The sequence below is a fragment of the Meleagris gallopavo genome, chromosome 3, assembly GCF_905368555.1.
Source record: "Meleagris gallopavo chromosome 3, MGAL_WU_HG_1.1, whole genome shotgun sequence".
NCBI lineage: Eukaryota > Metazoa > Chordata > Aves > Galliformes > Phasianidae > Meleagris > Meleagris gallopavo.
Window position 1 is genome coordinate 3,770,624 of NC_139406.1, and position 21,063 is coordinate 3,791,686.

Sequence of the window (21,063 nt, forward strand, 5' to 3'; positions counted from 1 at the left end):
TTCTGCACACGTGGGCATGATGGTATCTCATACAGCTGCATTTAAGTAATATTATCACTTCTACTGTCTTTGTCTGATTTCTGGTTTTTCTCATTTTCTGACTAATATCAAATGCGTGACATACAGAGGCAGGATGACCAACACATTTAAGCATTTGCTTACCTGCTGAATTTTACTCTTATGGCTGAGAGTTCATAATTGTAAAATAATCTGAAGAAAAAATCATCAATACCTCAGATCTGCACACGCTGACTTTTCTTAATAGTTCAAAGGGGAAAAAAACACTTATTGGGGAAAAAAAAAACAACCAAGAAAATGAAAGCAAATCAGCAACTAAAAAAGAAAATGGGACTAAACTAAAACTATTAACCAAGAGTATCTTTCCAAAATCACATAAAATGAAGAAGGGCTTCTGCTAGGATGCGAGAACAGTGACATCTCGTGGAGCTTTTATAGAAGTGAGTTTATAGAAGGACAGAGCAAACTGCTCTGCAGTGTTGTGCAATTCAAAGAAATACTACCTCAATAGTTTATTTAATACATATACTATCAGTACTATTTAGTAAAAATTAGGCTTTATTGCTTTTTTAATGAGGAATGAAAATAAATTAAAAAAAAAAAAAAAAAAGCAAGTGAAGAACTACTAGGAAAAACTTTCAAAACAAAATTAATGGAATGTAGTCCAAATATCTCTGCTGCAATCCCTTTTGCTCTCCCAGGAAGTAGATTTATTACTTAGATATTACTTACTCAATATTATAATCGCACAAGGGAGAAATTATAAGGTATCAAGCAAGGAATTATGCTGTAAAGGCATAGAGTCAGACATGAAAATGACATAAATATTAAGTGTTTAAAAAAAAACACCACCAATATTTAATAAATAAAGCACGGGTAATTATACTAATCCTCTCCATTCATTATGAGACTATGCCAAATTGTTATATGTACTTCTTGAGAATGAAAAATTATATCACAATAGGAAACTAAAATAATACATCCTACTTTCCAGTACAGCACGTAACATTTGGACCCTTCAGGTTTTATCAGAATAAGTTTCTCTAACAAATCTTCAGCTGCTGTAAAATGTCATAACTCAGCAAGGATATACAACTGACAGTTGAAAGCATGCAAAAAAAAAAAAAAAGATTTTTTTTTTTAAACAAGATTGCACTCAAACTGAGTTATAAAAACATAACATTTACAACTTGGAAGATGACATTTTCCTACCACAATGTTTGTGTGTTCATCTTATTTCATTTTTACCTGAGTAACCCAAGTAAACAGATTACAAGGCAATTTAAATATATTAGCTAATACAAGGTTTACTGGACTTTTCATATATAGAAATGTACTTTGACACTATTTGCAGCTTTACAAATACAAAATGAATAAAAATTTTAAAACATATTTACTGAGCAGCAATGTCTTTGTTATCTGTATAGATCAACAGGTACAGTGGAATGATGTACAGAATTTATCATTTAGTTTTCTACACAACAGCTTTTGTGCAATCTGGTTTTTAATGTGCATTTAAAGAACTGCTGTCAACATCACAGATCTGTAATATTTACTGGTGCCAGAAATAAAGAGTACAGAAATGGGCAACAGCTCCTAAAATAACACTGTGCTACGCAGACACCTGTACATAATTCAAATAGTGCATATTTATCAATGTTTGATGAGGAATAATATTTAGCTGCTAATACAGACAATGGCATTTACAGGTATTACGTTTGGTATAGTAAGTGTGGACAAATGAGTTTGTCCACGTAGAAACACTGAAGGAAGATTAGGAAGTTTTGTAATCACCGAATCTTTCATTTCAACTTGCAGAAGGTTAGTATAGTAGGAAAAAATCCTTTACAGTAGCAAGGAAATAATTCAGAAGCATTGTCAAAACAAAAGTAATTCAGCTTTATTTTATAATCAGCAGGTTAAAAAAAAAAAAAAAAAGGTTATTTCTGATAGTCTTGGTAGTGTACTTCTGTGTTATGTACCTGTCAGATGTTTCCTCCTCTGTTTGTGCTCTATTCACTTGATCGCTTTTGATTTTTATTTCTTAGTTTCTTTAGTCCAGTGTAAATCCATAGACACTAAAGCACGGTGAATGTTTGATTTGAAGACCGGTGTGAGCAAAAAAAACCACAGGAATATATGTGCTCTTACGAGGTAAGCTTGGAGTAACTTGGAGGAGAAAATTTGCGCTTCAAGTACTTGAGAATGTAAAGTGGAAGACAGCTTACAACAGTGATTGCTGACACTTTCCACAGGAAGGTCACAGTTGTGATAAAGGCAACATCTGCAGAAAGAAAGGAAAAATTCATAATGGGAGCTGGTAACACGGAGGCTAGAACTTTCATATTGCAAAGTCAATCAAATTCTTTAAAGGTTTGCTTATGCAAATTAGAACAAATTAAGAACAGACAAATCAAGCAAAAAAAAAAAAAAACAACACAGAGAGGAAGCTAACCTCAACATTTCATTTTTGCCAATTATTTTCTTTAAATGAAAGCTTCAGAGTCCTTTATGCTCTTTTGCAGCACAAGGTGATTTCAGTGGAACCAGGACCTCAGTAGTACCAAGAGTTTCTCATGTTAAAGGTTAAAGCAGTTTATCGTTTTTCTACTCCTACAAACCATTCATACCTACTACAATACAATTTCCCAACCAGAAATTCTGCTAATTTTCTTGGATGCTGTATTTCATATTCAGCTCATTTTTCTCTGAAATAGACACAACAACCAGACCAAATGATTCTTAAAACTTCAGAAATTAATTCACAGCCCGAAAATGTAAAGAGAAAGCAATGTGATTATACTGCCACAAGTCACAGTCAAAAGCTACTTTCTGTGACAAATATGACAAGAACAGTAGACATCCTACACTTGCCACTGAAATTTTGGACCATATTTTGCAGTGGTCAGGTTGTACTTAAGAATCACAGAAAACCCCCCAACCACCTCCTCCTTCCACATCCCCCACCCCAAAAGTTATCTTCCAGAAAAGTTAAACTTCACCTACCTAAGAAAGCTCCAAAAGACACTCTGCCTATACCTGTCACACAAGAGTGAGAACGAAAATGAAAGGATAGTTTTACAGAAAATACAGAAGTTATGTGAAAAAAATATTAGACAAGAAGACTAGCTACAAAAAAAAACAAAAACAAAAACAAAAAAGGAAATGGAAAAGATGTTAGTAGCATTAACTGGAATATTGCTGCTTTTCACATGACAATCAGAAGGTTTTAGACAGCAATTCAACAAAAAATTTGAAAATAGATTCATTTGGTTATGTTTTGAGGCTGTAAGTAATTAGGCAGTTCTCTTACATTTTGCCTGAGATGTCTCTGAAGTATAATTAAGTGTATAAGCAACTTGATTAGAGCTGTTTCAAATGTGAATGAAAATTAACTTCAAAATGATTCAGCAAAAGAAACGCTTTAGTGCTCCAACTTTGCTCATTTAAGAACACTTTCTATATTAGATTTCAATGTATAATTTTGATATATTGTTTTAGCCTAAGCCTGCTCAGACATACTAAGAGCCCACGTAACATATCACTGAGACATGCCTAATGAAGTCACTGCATGCAGTTAATTCAGAAACCTAAAAACTGAGTCACTTCCAGGACTCGGAGCTGCAGAGCAGTATCAAGACTGTTGTTTTTTTTTTAAGCACGTTCATGAACACCACCTAGAGGTGTTTCTCAATAAGAAATACCTAGAAGGGATGGAAGGACTTGCTGCTATCAACATGGATGATTTTAAAAGGCAAAGCTGCGAATTTTGCTTTATGAAGTTCCTGGAAGATTGGACCAAAGAGCTAGTGCTTGTACATGCTCTTGCCAGCTAGCTGGGGAGACTCTGGAATCAACCCAATAGTCTCTATTAAAGAATCTGTGTATTAGTGTCAGAGAAATGAAGAAGGTTCTCTGTAAAACCTGAAATAGTGTGTGTAAAATTAAAATACGACTCTTCATACATCTGGAAGTTAACAGATCACTTGAGACAGGTGGCAGAGCATTTAGCAATTAAAAAAAAGTCATGTAATCACACCACCCTAGTGCTGAATGCTTGGGACAACAGGGAGTGAAAGCAGAACTTTGCAATTACTAGAAACTACCATACAGCACATTTAATTTTGCTACAAGAAGTAACAAGAAAGGATCTCCTTACTCATCATCTCCTGTGAAACAGAGGAAGGAGGAGCTTGATGCTACTCCTATGCTGCGGTATAATCACAGTTATTTTATTTATTTCTGTAATTTACATCTATCAAATCACTCTAAGATGAAGATAATTTTTTTTTTAAGCGAAAGACAATTTGATATAAAAAAAAAAATATGTATTATTGACACTCAGATCCTTGGACTGTTAAAAGGAGAGAACTGTAAATCTTGTGAATTATGAACAATGAGAACCGTAAGACACAGTATGGCATACTGTACTTTAAAACAAAGCAAGTTATATAGAATCTTGTTGTAGTTATGAAATAGACTGATTATATAAAACATCAATAACTTTTTGCCTCTATTTTAGCCTGTATTGCTAAACCTTCTAGTTTGGCAATGCTTCAGCTCTTGGGCTAGAGGTAATGAGACAGAAAGATCACCAGGTTGGTGAACGATTCTCATTTTATCAAAACATATCCATTTCAAGTACAAATCTCAAAGACAATTTAAGATGAGCAGTTGGATTGTCATTGGAAGATGAGATCAAGGAGGGGAAGAGCATGTGGGGTTTGACTTAAAAGTTTATCACCCAGATAAATCATATTAAAATATGATTAAAAATGACAATCAAACCCTGGGACAAATAGGCAGAAGAGTATTTTAAAACAACATGAATTAAATCCATATTCTTACAGAAAAAGCTCTATTTCGTAAAGCCTAACATCATTCCTAACCAAAATGAGAAAAAAAAGCACTTTAAAAATTTTGTTATAAAACTTTCCTTGCTAAAACACTATTACTTACCAAAATATTCATTTAGAAATGCAAGAGAGGCCACATAGCAGCCAAGACTGAGAAATTCAGCCACCACCATTAACCAGTGCCATGTTCGTATGGTCAGTGCAACCATCAAGAGCTCAGTCAAGATAAGGGCAGTGAAGGAAATGGCAACAACATGTACAAATTCAGATTCAAAAAGCAGCAGGGCTCCATACATCAGAATACCACCTAGGAAAGGCAAACAAATTTAATAAAACATTCTACAGTGACATTTTAGTTCAAGTGCACACTGAACATTTTATTGCTTATTAGGAAAGTTTACTCAGTGTTTTATTTATTTATTTAAATTTTTATTTTATATATTTTATATAAGGTAACATGAATCTTTGTAAAAAAGAGGTGTGATATTTACTGTGCTTTTTGCACGTGAAGTAAAACAATCAAAACAGAGCACTGAAGAAACAAAACTGTTAGAAAACTAAATACCTTTTCAAGCAATATATCTGATGACTGTCAATTAACCTGAATTTGTCTAAATGACAAAATAATGAGTGAGAGATTGTTGAAAGTGTAATTACTTTTAACTGATTACATAATTCAGGTTTCTTCAACAGTACTTCTGTCATTCCATGAATGAAAACTACTGTGTAAGTATATGCAATGTGATAAGCACTCGCTGAAATTTTTCTGGATTAGAACTTAATTAAAGTCATGTCCTTCTTTAGACGACACGCATCAATAAAAATAACAATCCATGCCAATCCATAGGCCTGGCACACTGCAGGAATCTCAATTTACAAGATAAACAGAAAGCAATATATATAACTGCTGATGAAATGTTAAGCTTTGGGAATTTAACCTGCTCCTGAAAAACTATACTGTTAATAGCAGATAAAAAATTCTCAGTTCAATAAATTCACGACTCTCTCCTACCTTGGTAAATACTGATTAAAACCCAGATGAGGAAGGTCTTAAATGACAAAGATCTTCCCTAAGGGAAAGAAGTGAGAGGACAGTTAAACACTACTTAAAAAAAAAATCTATTAAATTCATATATTTTAATAGTTAAGCACTCTAGAGACATTTTACAAGTATAATAAGCAGTCTTTGAAGTGACACAAGCTAAAAAGCTTCTGCTCGTTTTTACGATCGTTCATTGCAAATGTGCACAGAAATTGCATGCAGTTAAAATCTGGGGGCAGGACAGTTAAGGTCTTAAATGGCAAACACACACTGGCTTGCTGTGCTATGGTTAGTTTTCAGAAGACCAATAACAGTTGTATTATACACTTTTTAGTGCTTTTATGTCTTATCACAAAAGTATTCTTCAAGAAAAATAACATTCTGCACCTACTGACCTAAACTTCAAGAAAACCATGGTTACAAGTCACTTCTCTATGTTGGATGAACTATTTTCAGTCACACCATAAACATGACCGCTACTATAAATTTTATGCAAGCACCAAATGTATTTTTAATCTTGTGATAGTTAAAGTTTGAATCATATGCATAAATCAAACAATAAAAGCTGTACACATTCAGGACTCTTGTATTCTACGAGTATTGATTAAATATGTTAAGACTGCAAAGTTAAAAAAGATAAGCAGTTAGCCATTTTACCACAGAAGAACTGATCATCCTAGGATACACAAGAATCAGCACTTTACAGAGAAATGTAAGTGCTTCACTGCTGTAGAAACTGATTAATTAATTAGAGATGGTTTCAGTATAGGCTAAAATATTTTCTTGGATACACAGAGTTCATAGGAAGCTGCTAGAGGCATTTTCACATCTCTGTATACAGTCTACTGGTTACCAACATACAGAAAAATACTCTGTTTTGTTGTTGTTTTGTCTGTTTCTTTTTTTTTTTAATTTGAGCGTCCACTCATTTTCCTTTCAGTACTGTGCATTATTTCCACTCTAGACCATAGCTCCCAATTATTGAGATTTGTAAACTAAGAATAAGCTTGAGTTTTGATTCAACTTCATGAAACTAGGATTATGTCACTTCTAAGACTCTAACAAATGCTCCACAACAGGCAACAAATAATTTCAGATGAAAGTAGCCAGCCCTCACAGAATCATAAAATGGTTTGAGTTGGAAGGGGGTTCCACTCCCCATGCCTTGGGCAGGGACAGTTCCCACTAGGTCAGGTTGCCCAAAGACCCAACCAACCTGGCCTTCAACACCTCCAAGGATGAGGCATCCACCACGGCTTCTCTGGCAACCTGTTCCTGTGCCTCATCACCACTATAATGAAGGATTTCTTCCTAATGACTAATTTAAACCCACCTTCTTTTAGTTCAAAGACATTACACCTTATCCTGTCATTATAATCCGTGATAAGGACTCTTTCCTTGTCTTTCTTTTAGGTCCTCTTTACGCACTGAAAGGTCTCTATAAATTCTCTCCATGCATTTCTCTTCTTTGGACTGAACAACCCCAACTCTCTCAGCCTTTCATTGTAGGAGAGGTGTTCCAGCCCCATGGCCTTCTCAGGATCCACTCCAACAGGTCCATGCCCATCTTATGCTGGAGGCTCCAGAGCTGAATGCAGGTCTTCAAGTGGGTGTCGTGGGAGCAGTAGGGATGGGGGCAATCACCTCCCTCAACCTGCTAGTTAGACTCCTTTTATGCAGCCCTCAATACGGTTGGCTTTCTGGGCTGCAAGCACACACTGCTATTCATATTTAGTTTTTAATCTACCATTCTCAATCTGCTGCTCTAAGTCCATCCATCACAAAGTCTGTATTCATGTTTGAATTTGCTCTGATATGGGTGCAAGACTTTGCACTTGGCCTTGTTGAACTGCATGAAGTTCCTACACGCCCACCTCTCAACCCTGTCCAGGTCAATCGGGATCATAACCCTTCCCTTCAGCTTGCTGACCACACCACTCAGCTTGGTGTCATCACAAATTACTAAGTGTGCACTCAATCTCACTGGCCATTATCTCCAAAAAAGATGTTAAAAAATACTGGTCCTGGTATTGATGACTGGGAAACCACTTGTCATTAGCCTTCATCTTGACTTCAGGCAGTTGGCCATCCAACCAGTTTCTTATTTATTGAATGATCACTCTATTAAATCCATCTCTCCAGTGTAGAGACAAGGATGTTGTGCGGAACAGTGTCAAATGCTTTGCACAATCCAGGTATATGACATCAGTTGTTCTTCTGATAGCCACTAATGATGTAACCCTGTTGTAGGAAGCCACCATATTTGTCAGGCACAATTTGCCCTTGGTGAAGCCATGCTGGCTGTCACCAATCACCTCTATGTTCTCTGTGTGCCTCAGCACAGTTTCCAAGACGATCACATCCACAATCTTGCTGGGCACAGCGGTGAGACTGGCTGGCCTGTAATTGTATAAGTCTTAATTTCCTCTGTTTTAAAAAGAGAGTTATGTTTCCTCTTCTCCAAGTGGAAGAATATGTATTTCCTTTCAAACTTTCATTTCAGCTTTTCTAGCCACAACTTTATAGAAGCCAGAGTAACAGGAAAATCGAATCACTGCTTCCCCTGTGGTATTTGGCCACATCCATCTCTGAACCTTGCTAATTTTCGCTTGTTCTTGCAATAGAGAGTCTGTCAATGAGTTGTGCAAGCATATTTTAATCTTAATATCCTGAAAGCTCTTTCACCATCAGCATATCCTAGAGAAGAAACCAATTCCTAGGAATACAATTCTAGTTTATGTCAATATGCACTTGAGTAACGTCAGCTGAATAGCATTGGTAGAGATCTGTATTTATAATACAGAATTTGCAAAGTAACGTGCAGAAACAAGTACGCTCCCTAGTGTCACAACTAGGACAGCATGATTGTAAGCTGTTCCAATAAACACACACAGTAAGATTACCTTATAATAGTAAAGTCAAATAGCACCTGTAAAGCACTTCTTGTCTATTCATCCATCATCATTCACTGATCATCTTCTGCTTGGAATATACTGAACCATTAACGTACTTCCTAGTTGCTCCACATTTTCATTTTTTTAATTATTATTTTCTAAAAATAATTTGTGTTTCTACATTAACATTCACAGAGGTACAGTATAAGCTGGGAAAGCCAGTAAATCATTATCTCCTAGAACTGTGATTTAAGCTTGAAAAATCTTAAGTCTGCAATCATGTACTACACATCCTGGTCAGTTTCAGAGTACAGGTTAACTTCTTTCTATCTTTTGAAACAGAAAAATCCCATTAGCAGGTTTTCACAGACTAGCTTACAACTACCCATAGGAACTGAGAGATACACCTTCTGGAGATAAAATCTGTGATCTCAAAGAAACTTAAAAGATACTAAAGAAGAGATCTCCAAATAGAAAAGAAAAAATTGTCATAGACTAAAATAGTGAATAGGTAATTTAATACAATTCAAATGACAAAGGATTTGCAGTGTCAACTCTATGACTGCAGTCTACTTTTGAAATCTTAGATATGTCTTTGAAGAATACACTGTCCTTAGAACACCTTTCTTCTTGCTTCTGCCTTGCATCATAACACTTCTGGCAAACAGTTTAAGATGGAGCTGGAGTACTTTTCAGAAAAAAAAACTTAAGAAAACAGTCTTGTGATTTAATCCGTATTTGCAGATAAAGAAACAACACCCTTCTATTATTTGCAGATGTATATAAGAAAACTGAAAGTTTTAATGATTCTGAATCACAGAATCATTAAGTTTGGAAAAGATCTCTAAGATCATCCAACTCAACTGTCCACTTACCACCAATGCTGCCCACTAAACCATGCTCCTTAGTATTACAGATGTACTACACCTTTCCTGAATACCTCCAAGGACAGAGACTTCACCACCTCCCCAGCAGCCCATTCCAGTGCCTGAACATTCTTTCAGAGCATCAGTTCTTCCTAATATCCAATCTGAATCTCCCCTGCTGCAACTTGAGACCATTCCCTCTTGTTATATTGCTAGTTACCTGAGAGAAGAGGCTGACCCTTGTCTCACCACAATCTCCTTTCAGGTAGTTGTTGAGGGAAATAAGGTCTCCTCAGAGCTTCCTCTTCTCTGGACTAAACAATTGGCTCAGTTCCCTCAGTCACTCCTCATAAGACTGATGCTCCAATTCCCTCACTGGCTTCATTGCCCTTCTCTGAACAAGCTCCAGAGCATCTATGTCTTTCTTGTAGTAAGCAGTAACTACAGATGATTCAGCGAAGACATTTCAATCATTAATATCCATTATTTAAAGAAAGTCAGCTTTAGGAGAGATCAGTAATAATTTTCAGAAGATGGGAAAAATTAATCCATAAATTAAATCTCTTAGTTAAAAGGGAAGGAGCTGTGGAAAAATAACCACGAAAAGCTCCCTATCAGAGCTCCTAAGGTCAGACTAAGAGCAAATTTTCTATCAGTATACCTTTATGACTGAATTATTTCAGTCCAAAGTCTGGTGACTTAGAGATCTGTTAACAAAACCTAGTGGAACATCTGGGACCATGGATTACTTTTGTAGCACAGAAGCCTGCATTACATTAGTTACGCATTTATCTTGCATGGAATACCTTGCAAAAATGATTCTAAGAATTCAGAGTTTTTCACACCAGCAACTTCAACAGTTCTTTGTATTTTAGCACTGAGAACATTCATACCTTTGTGAGATCCTTATAAAGTTCTGGATACAGCAATGCCATTTCTGGCTTCACATCCTGATCCAACACCAGAGAGAAGACTGGAAACATAGTATATATGGTTGCATACCTATGGAGAGGAAAGCACAAACTAGCATTTTTGTGTCATATGATTTTAAACGAATCTACTGCATTCAACTACTGTTTTAATGTGAGTGAAGTTAAACTGATTATCACTGAGACAGCTTACCAATGCAGCTTCACAAATATAACCTGGTCTTGGGATTCTGAGAGCTGCCATTTGTGAGAAGAGACTTTATATGTCAAAAGAAAAAAAAAAGTCTTTTTCCCATGCATATATCACCCCAAATTTATTGTCTGTTACACTGTGCTTCTGCATTTTGATAACAAGTTCAAAGACCTTGCATTTGAATTCATCAACAGAAGATGGCATGAAAACTAAAGAAAAAACAAGTGCTGTTTTTCTGACATCACAGTAAAGCAGGAGGATGAACCAAAGTCTTACAGCTAAGAAAGTGGCTTTGGATTTTATGCATACATTAGTTGTGCACTCTCAGAAGGACTTAGCATAACTATTTATAAGCATTTTGGAGAAGTTTACAGTTTGCCTCTGCAGTGTTTGGTGAAAACAGACCTTGATTTGGCTACGATTTATTACTGTTTAAATAAAGTAAAACAAGAAGTATAAAAAGAAGCTTTTAGGACATAAGGGGGAGAGAAAAAGGACAAACATGAATATAGCATATATCTCATCTGAATGATTCTGGGAAGTGTATCTCTAAAGAAGCTTTTGCAAAAGGATCAGTGTGCTCCTAATTCTACATACATGATTCAGAAAGAAAACTAATGTACTGAACTTACTTAATGAGCTTTCAGAAGAAATTTCATAGTAGCTTCAGCTCCATTTTTTAACAAATGAATTTGTTAACGGTCACTGAGGCTTGTCTTGCAAGTTGTATAACAGCTGAAATTGGTTTGTCAGATTTCCTCTATTGTTTTAGCTCTGAACATCAAAAGTACTATATGATATCTTCTTCTAAAGCTATGCAGTTTTCTGTCTTCAGAGAACTTTCCCACCTCATATAGTGGACATAACTGCACGTCCAAACTAGTTTGAGTTTTTTTTTTATAGGCTCATTCCAAGTCTTGTTAGCATACCAATGATAAATGTCTAAAAAATGAGGCAGACACCAACTATAGGATGCTGTTTAAAAAGTCAGCTGGATGTAATTATTGATAGATATTGTAACTGTTGGTGTGAACTTACCCTACCATCAGGAAACCTTGGTACAAGGGAACAGATGCAAAGTAGAAGACTGATGAAAACACAGCCTACAAAAAAAGAAAATAATTACATATTTAATAGAATTCTATACATGAAGCATTACAATAAGGAAAAAAGAATACTACATAGGATTTTTTGACATTTCAAAGAGATGCAGTGATTGTAACTGTTCAGAAAACAAAGTTTTAAATACCTGCATAGTTGAAATAATAAGGCCTCGGTGCATGACAAATTGACCAAGTGCTGCTGATCTTTTGTAACTGTTTCGACCATGTACCATCAGCAGCCTACCTATGTGTTTGAACTGTGTGATAGAAAAGTCAGCTGCTAGGGAGGCTTGTTTTCCCTCCTAGAACAAAACAAAAATATTCAAAGTATAAAACCCTGTGTAGAAAATATGCTTCAAAATTCAAAATTCTAAATCATAATTCATTTTACAAATTACAAACTTTGCTGCTATTGCTTCAGAAATCAATTCTGCTACATGACACAGAAGACAGGATTTTGGTGCGTGTTATAAAAGCAATACAGTTCTATAACAAGTGTGTTTAATGGCTTAGCTTGCTTCTTTCGGATAAATTAATAGATTCACAGAGATAACTAGTATTTTCTGCTTTTCTTGCTTTATGTATTTAAAAAGAAAAAACAGAGAACATAGAAGCAGAGAACTTACTGGTTCAAAGAATAAGCATTTTCTATCATCTTACAGTATACTTTAATTCAAAATGTTCAATTTACTACCACCTAAGAATCACGTTATACTTGACAATGAAACTAGTAACATTACCTTGCCTTCAATTCCAATCCCGCAGTCAGCTGCTTGGATCATGCTGACATCATTTCCTCCATCACCTGAAAAATGTCACTGCAATATTCAGCTCTTCAGAGGTTTTACTCTCTTGACCTTCACAATGTTTTAAAAACTCCCTACTGTAGCTTTACATTCTCACAGATAACCTATGGATTAATGATTTCAAGACATTTCCCTGAGGAGGACCAAAGAAAAACACACTTTCTCCTGGTATTTTCTTCTACATTTACGTAACTACTTGAACTACTTGGTGGTTGATAAAGAAGTCTTTTCAGTTTTGCTTGAATTCTTTCTCAAAGGTGCCATCTACTATGTAGATTTATTACAGATTTAACTACTGCAAAGGAAGACAGTGTCAACAGTTACCTATTGCACATGTGCGTTTTCCAGTGTGATGCTGTAAGAGTTTGACAATATGGGCTTTTTGGGTGGGAGAACATCGGCAGCACACTACGGCGGGACACTGGCAAGCCAACTCTACAAATTCATGCTCATAATATTTCAGACAAACCTAAGGGAGAAAATACGTGGACATTTATTTCAAAGATTAAATAATACAACATGTGCTCTAACACAAAAACACAGTGTAAAGATCTCTTCTATGGGGTTTTGCTTGCATGGTATCTTTCTGTAAGAGACACCTGAGAGAGCTGCGTTCTTCCAAATGCAATCTATTACTTTAAACTGAGATTCATTTCATTTGGACAGATAACATGCTCTAGATTCAAAGAAAGAAACAGTACCATGGCATGCTACCATGAGATTTGTTTCATCTCATTCTGTTACTGTAGAGAGAAACAGCAACATTTGAACGTGTATCACTCTGTCACTACTCAGTGAAAAACAGTAGTGACTCTTACAACATGGTCAAATACTGGAAAAAGTTTAAGAGCACAAAGCCACCGATGTACTTCATGAACACATTAATATACTTCATGAACACATTAATTTTATGTTCATGAACTATAAGTACAATTTGATAGAAACCAAACTCTTACCTCAAGCGAGTCCCCAGATATCACCAAGGCACAGTCATGCTTCCTCCTAAAGGCATTTAGTTCTAAGTGAGCCTCTCCTCGAGTAGTAACCTTTAATAAAAACCACTTACTCAAAAGATTTTTTTTTTTAAGAGCAAACAAAATCTAAACAAGCACACCTCCTTAAACAAATCAAGTGTTGAGAAGTCATACCTAAAGGCTTTGTTTTTCAACAAATGTTTTATCCTAATGCAGTACCTGTGTGGCTGCAGTTTCTAATCCTTATGGACTAAACAAGTAATCTTGAAACTAGGAAAATGCGTGTAGTCAGCCTAACTGGCTCCTCACAGAAGTAGATCAGGTCTAAAATATCACTACAATTAAAATACTTTATCTTCAAGTAGACCCGAGTCTTTCCATCTTGGTTAAACCAAACAAAGAAACAGTTCCCAAGTCAGAAAAAAACAAAAACAGAGACTTTTTAAACCAGTAAAGCATATTCTTAGAATAGTGCAAAATGCTCATATTAGTAGTTCTTTCAGTTTGGATAAGTAGACAGAGTTTAAGAGACACAGAAAAATGCTCACTGAATGGTACAGTTTAAAATAATTACATTATAGACAATTTTTTATTAATTTTTCATGACTATTGTTCCAGAGAGGCCCAGCTGTGAAATATGCAAAAAAAACCCTCAAACCAAATGGTTCAAAGGTTACTAAATGGATTTTGGAAAGTTTTGAGCTAGAACACAAAGCATAAAAATTTAAAGTAAAACCAGATTTTGAAGAGAGGTTTTTTTTCCTTTCTTTCTTTTATCTTTATTAAACTATCAACTTCTTTTACAGCTATCATGTGCGACAAAGTTAGAAAACAGAATAAAAACAACAAGATTATGCCTCTAAATTTGGATCTGTCAGCACTTTAACTAAAGATTTAAAATATGCAAGTCTTAATCCTATTATTACATAGAATGAAACAGAGTCCAAAGACTTTTCATCCTCTGAATGGGCTCCACCACACAAAATTTGGGTTACATTAAAATGCACGTAATTGGAAGCAACCCATACATATAGCCCAATCCAGATATTTTTTTCCTCCTTTCCTACAGTGAAAGCTGCTATTCTGCCAATTGTTAGGAACCAAGGGTTGCACTGGTCCCTGCAGTCTTTCTGCATTACAGAGATGACAGCACTTGGCACACACTGATGAGCTCTAGCTTTCACCTAACAGAGGTATTTTTTCTTTGTAAATATTTCCAGAACAATATATCAATTAATTTCATTACAAAATAAGCAGGCTGAGTAAAAAGAGCATGAAAAAAATACATCTTTTTGGGAAGCCAAATTAGTAAATAATTTATTCACTAATTCGTAGGTAAAATAAAAGTGTTAAAGTGCTTGGTATTTTCTTAAATTAATCCACTAGTTCTTTCTTTGCAACAAACATAGCCACAGAAATAATGTTGTATTAATCTATTTTCTAACCAATTTAAAACTTCGTGTGTTCTAAGTTAACACAGTTTTTATGCTGATCTTATTAGCCAAGGTAATGAAAATAAAAATCTGACTCAAACTAAATAGATTTTGTTCAGGAAGACTTAATTTGTAATGTTACAATGTGGAAAGGTCAACAAAAATTGATCTGAAGTTTTATCAGAAGCATTAATAATTTAATTGCAAATAGTGGTCTGCAGGGCCTAATTTGCCATTCTGATGCTTCATAAGAAACTACATTTACATGTAAATTATATTCATACAATTATTTCTTTAGGTGCAAGTGGTTCATTTAGAACAAACACAGACATTATGTCTGTTAGCACAGCTTCAAAGTTTGGAAAAATCCTTATTTTTGTTTGAGTTCAGTGAAGTTGGCACTGACATTCAGTTTACTTTTCTAACAATTATCTTAAGCAGTGTGCTAATAAAATGCAATACTTATTAGAAAAATAATAATGGATAAAAACTTCCAACTGTCTCATTTTGATTCAAACTGTGGCATCACAGCTTAATTCAAAGGAAAGTCTGCTTGAGTCTAAAGAGTGCTGTTAATGGAAATGTTAGAACAAGCTAGAACCATATTCCTAGAATCCTTCCTCAAGATGTCTCAGCATCTTGCAAAGACTTTTCTCCACCCAAGAGGTGACTGACTATATCCACTGTTATAAATGTGGAGTGTAAAACGCCTCACAATTTTTTAACAAGTGGCCAATACAAATCAAATAAAGCAATACTGGTACTAGCTATGTTTTGAAGAACCCAACAATAAAGCTGGACCTATACTTACAGGTCTAAAAATGTGAATATCCTGAGTCCTGGACACTAAGTGAGAACTTTTTGCAATGCAAGTTGCTGTCTCCAGTTTATCTCCTGTTAACATCCATATCTGCAAAAATAATATATAAGTTAATTTTTTTGGATATTTTTGTGTCTGTTCTGTGTCATATCTACCAAACATGTCACTCCAACCTTCATTTGACACTGCATGAGATCAGACTACCAGGGAATGTATACCAATGTGTGACTTTTTAACTGTAATGGACGGTTTTTACTGCAGTAACTCACAAAGAAAAGAAGTGTTTGTCTTTAAACAGCTTCCATTCTGTTTTCCCTCACACAAAGTTTATGTCTCAATTATGTGAAGACAGGGGGAAACTGTGGCAACCCACTGGCAGCTGAACTGCAGAGAAAACACAAAAGCCTTTCCCTGTCATCCTGAATGTGCTTAGGACTTAGCATATTTCTTACTTTGGATGAACCTGAATGTACACAAATATAAATAATGTATTGTAAAAAAAATTAAAAAAAAAAACCAAAAACCTTCAAAAAAAGCCCCCACAAAACTAAACCAAAAATACTCTCCCTCATGTTAGTATATGATAATCTGTATGTCATCAGTTCACATTCATTACCTTTATTCCAGCATTTCTTAGCATCTCTAGGGTTGGCCTAACATCTGCTTGCAGTTGATCTTCTACTCCAGTGAGACACAGCAATTCCATTTCCCGCTCCAAACTCTCTACAACAGCAGCAACTTTCAGGTTTCTATCATGTATGCTTAACTTTGCTTGGTTATATCGACTCTGTGCAAACACAAAACCACTTAGACTTGGTTGTAACTCAGAAAAATAAACAAACATTTTTTCTATCAATTGGTTATAAAAAAGGTTGTATTTAAACACCTTCAATAAAGAACAAGGTTGAAAGAGAATTCTACAGATTTTTTTGATAAGTCATCTCCAGGGTGAAGACCTAGTATGAATCAGGCATCACAGCATCTGAACATAAACTGCCCTGATCTTTGAGAACAAGTAGATTGCTTAGTCATACTAACATACAGAATTAACATAGAATCATAGAATGGTCTGGGTTGAAAAGGACTGGTTCCAACTCCCTGCTATGTGCAGGGTCACCAACCAGCAGCCCAGGCTGCCCAGAGCCACATCCAGCCTTGCCTTGAATGCCTCCAGGGATGGAGCATCCACAACCTCCTTGGGCAACCTGTTCCAGTGCCTCACCACCCTCTGGGTGAAAGACTTTCTCCTAATATCCAACCTAAACCTCTCCTGTCTCAGTTAATGCTGAGATATGCTGGCTTTTGGGGAAATACAATGCAGTGATGTAATCCACTGACACAGTATCCTGCATCTAACTACAGAACAATCACTGATGGATCTATAATAGCATGCTGTACTTCAAATATTGGTATTTTTAATATGAGTCATCTTCTTTACTTTTTTAATAGAATAAAAAAGAGGAATGTTCCCCTTGGAGTAACTAAATAAGGCAAAATACAACAGCTATGCTAATAATATTGATCATTTTGTCTCTCCATACCTCAAAATCTTGATACTGTTCTTCAGTCAGTGACTTCTTGGCAACAACCAGAGTACGCAGCCCTTCTCGAGCCATATTACCACACTAAACAGATCAAAAGATAGAATAATTATGCAAACGTGTAGCTGTATGCTTGTATTTCACACTATATAACCATACGCTAACAGAGTATATCTATAGCATAGAAGCTGATGTTTCTTTAGACTGTAGATGAGTTAGGAGAGACCACAAAAAGAATAAAAAATATTCACTTTCCCCAATCTGGTATACTACTGGCAAGCCAATTAGATTTTTTTTCCTGCCTTAAAGAAAAATTCTTGTAGGTGAAAGTTTAATAATAAAACTGTTTTTAAAGCATGCAACAGAGCTAAATTTGTGTTTTCAGAGAAATGCACTTCTTGTCAGAAAAAGGTCTGTAGATTAAAATACCCATGGAATAGCACGTCATAATGAAAAACAAGGCTGTCCATTGCTAAACATGTATTGATTTGACCTCATAAAGCTAAATAAATTAAACAAGTATTTTACGATTAATTGTGCATCATTATCGCCAAAAGTAATTTTTATGACATTCTGCTAGGTCTTCAGGGAGTTTAATTTATTCATGTCCCTGAATAAATCAAGCTGCCCTGCAGCAGATATTGATTCATATTGCCAATACCATTATGAACATACATGGTGTAATCATTGTATTAACATATTGTCTGTATGTAGGGTCAAAATAAGATGATTGCTGGTACCTACTACAATGACACAGTGAAAAACACTAATCAGTTTTGAAGTTTGGTCACTAGCTATTTGATATTAAATTTAACAAATATGGTAAAAGGCTGTTTCAGTGTACCTCCATCACATATTAAATTCCGTAATTCATAATCAGACTTCACTGCAGAATTTATAAAAGGTTATTTCAGGATAAACAGATTTATAAGAAAATACTTCTCAGAAATAATTTGATTTCTTGTGAAAGATCAGTCAATAAAAAACAAATTTGCTTGTGTTAAGTATGAATACGTTCTGCTATGACTACTACCTTTGTTCTTCTCTATGTGTTATACAAGAACATGAAAGAACTCTGAACCATTAAAACTCATTCAGTGTATGATTAACTGAACTTGAAAAGCCATTGCATAAGCTCAGGATCTCTGAAGTCTACTCCAATAACATTTGATATTTCAGTTAGATTTTTTATATATATATATATATATATATATATGTCAAAAATGTATTTATTTCTATTTCTTACCTCTTCTTCTAACCAATCATTGTACTGTACAATAGTGGACATTGCAACATCTGCGCCCTTCATGTAAAATGTAATTTCTCCTGAAGACTCATCCTAAAATTTTACAGAAGAAACAGAAAAAAGATCTGTGTATACAAACAAAAAATTACCTACAAACAACCTGTCTTCTGAAGTAGTCAACAGAATATCACTTATAAAAGATAAAGTAACTTTCAAAGGGTTGTATAAGTTTTACTTTATGTTTACATTTCCAATGACTTCTCTGATTCCACAGAGATAGATGTTCCCTGCTTTCCTGTATTAGATGACCAGTTCTAACTGAAGTCAATGCATCAGGTTCTCAGCATCGATGACATTCCTGTTCTTCCTAAATTTTAAAATGTCATTGTTATGCCCACTCTAACTACTGAAATATCTGGGTTTTTTTGTGGCATTCATTCTTAATTTAAAAACAGAAAGTTTGCTCTGTATCTTTCAAGTAAGTGGAAATTAACAAATAATGGTGTGATGCATGTTACAGATATTTTAAGGATTAAACATTCATTACTTAGTCAAACAATTCACACTCAAGCAAGTATTACCTAAATCAGGAGTTTGTGATGCATGGTCTGTTGCTGAAATAATAGATTCACCTGATCTGCAGGCTTCTCATAGTAGCTCTGAACATATCTCTAACACACTGTTCAACAGTGTTAAATAGTGCCAACTGCATTTAATGAAACACAGACATTCCAAGTTCTCTCCAGACCTGAGGACACATACATGCTGTCTGAAGTATGCCTGCCCAAGGCTGATGGCATGCTTGGTTTGTCATCCATTGGCAAATATGGAATGGGATGAGTCTGATAGGTAGTTAACTAGGATGTAGCACTGATCTAAACATGCAGCCATGTCTGACACGGTTCTGCCTGTCTGCTTTCAGACAGGGAGAGGCAGAAATACACAGCGTCTGCATGTCTTGATATTAGCAGAGGTTTAAATCTTCCTTTTCATGGTGTGGTGGCTTCCTTGCATTTGAGGTTTTAATAATCATTACTGTGTCCCCACCTGGACGTCTAACAGACAACAAGCATGCTTCTGCTACACTCACACCCAGTGCCGTTTTAGCTGTGTATGCATTCCTGAAAAAGCAGCAGCAGTATTAGCAAAGAAAGATGAATTACTGCTGCAACAAATTCCCCACACTAGTTTACCCCTTGAAGAGGCAACATGTTTTGCACGAGAGCAGCAAATTGAAAATTGAATTAAAAATGAAGGCTTAACAGTAAATTGCAACTTCAGAGCTTAAGTATTGAAATTAACGTTTCCATGTGAGATAAGAGTTTGTCCTTTACGAGGCTCTCTGCAACATCATGTCAGCCTGAACTTCACACAATTGCTTGTCTAGTCTAATGTTTGCTTTCCATTTGCAAATCCTGTGAAACGTGTTCCTCGAAGGGTCAAGTTTCTACTAAGAAATATCAACATAAACATGCATTAAAATAGCTTTGGAGAAATGAAAACCAACCGCCTGCCACCAAATTACCCGAACTATGATTCCCATGCGCTTGCTCTCAGAAGTGAAGGGAAATATCTGCAGAATATAGTACGTCAGAATGTGTCCACCAGGGGTCTTCAGTTGCATGGAGGTCAAATCTCTGTTAACTAGAGTAAGACCAACACTCTCTGTCCACTGCACCAGAGCAACCTGAAGCGAAAAGAAAAAAGGACTTGAAATTGACCTTTCGCTTTTAAATAATGTTATATAAATTAAGTTAAAGCCGAAAGCTGTTAGAGTAAAACAGAATAAAACTTTTGTACTCATGACAGCACTAAGTAGAAGATGTTGGGAGTATTAGATGGAGAACTATTTCAGATCTATAACTGAATGTATATTTGGACACTGCAATCTGTAATCAGTAAAGAAAGGATCTTAAAAGTCTTTAGCTTACTTCATACATTTGCATTATTTTATTACTTTTTGTGTGAACAATAATAAAATTAAGTTGCTATATAAAATGGGATAGAAGCCCAACTTACAATTCTGCATCCCATGAACATATTTGTAAAATTTCCTTCTACAAACCCAGAAAAGCTGCATTATAGGTAGGTCACACCAAAAGTAATGCCTCCTATTTTTTTCTACAGAAACTACAACAGATACAAAGAGCACAATAACACTATTTGATAGACAAAAATTCTCAGCTACAAAACAGTATTTTTCAACAAAGCCAACACCATTAGCTGTGCATTTTCACCATCCACGAACAAGAGCCTGCATGTTGTGCTTGTAAAAACCCGCACAAGTGGAGGTGGCCACTCAGCATCAGCACTGCTGAAACGCAGCACCCATCACCTCACCG

The 21,063-nt window shown here is 35.5% G+C and overlaps 1 protein-coding gene across 4 annotated transcripts in view; it reads right to left on the reverse strand.

The window, feature by feature from the left end:
- Positions 1 to 1,392: 1,392 nt before the first annotated feature.
- The window catches only part of ATP9B (ATPase phospholipid transporting 9B), a 153,955-nt gene continuing 134,284 nt past the window's right edge, over positions 1,393 to 21,063 (reverse strand). The window contains exons 16-30 of one of the 4 annotated variants that reach the window (XM_085220097.1): positions 20,247 to 20,408; positions 18,722 to 18,814; positions 17,476 to 17,559; positions 16,551 to 16,721; positions 15,926 to 16,024; positions 13,664 to 13,753; positions 13,032 to 13,176; positions 12,642 to 12,706; positions 12,048 to 12,203; positions 11,837 to 11,901; positions 10,570 to 10,678; positions 5,887 to 5,944; positions 4,978 to 5,181; positions 3,025 to 3,057; positions 1,393 to 2,302 (exon numbers count right to left, since the gene is read on the reverse strand). In XM_085220097.1, the coding sequence (XP_085076223.1) occupies positions 2,166 to 2,302; positions 3,025 to 3,057; positions 4,978 to 5,181; positions 5,887 to 5,944; positions 10,570 to 10,678; positions 11,837 to 11,901; positions 12,048 to 12,203; positions 12,642 to 12,706; positions 13,032 to 13,176; positions 13,664 to 13,753; positions 15,926 to 16,024; positions 16,551 to 16,721; positions 17,476 to 17,559; positions 18,722 to 18,814; positions 20,247 to 20,408 (1,671 nt within the window). In that variant the 3' untranslated portion in view covers positions 1,393 to 2,165. Of the gene's footprint in view, positions 2,303 to 3,024; positions 3,058 to 4,977; positions 5,182 to 5,886; positions 5,945 to 10,569; positions 10,679 to 11,836; positions 11,902 to 12,047; positions 12,204 to 12,641; positions 12,707 to 13,031; positions 13,177 to 13,663; positions 13,754 to 15,925; positions 16,025 to 16,550; positions 16,722 to 17,475; positions 17,560 to 18,721; positions 18,815 to 20,228; positions 20,409 to 21,063 lie in introns of all 4 variants that reach the window. The other 3 variants (XM_085220096.1, XM_085220099.1, XM_085220098.1) reach the window with 3 other exon arrangements.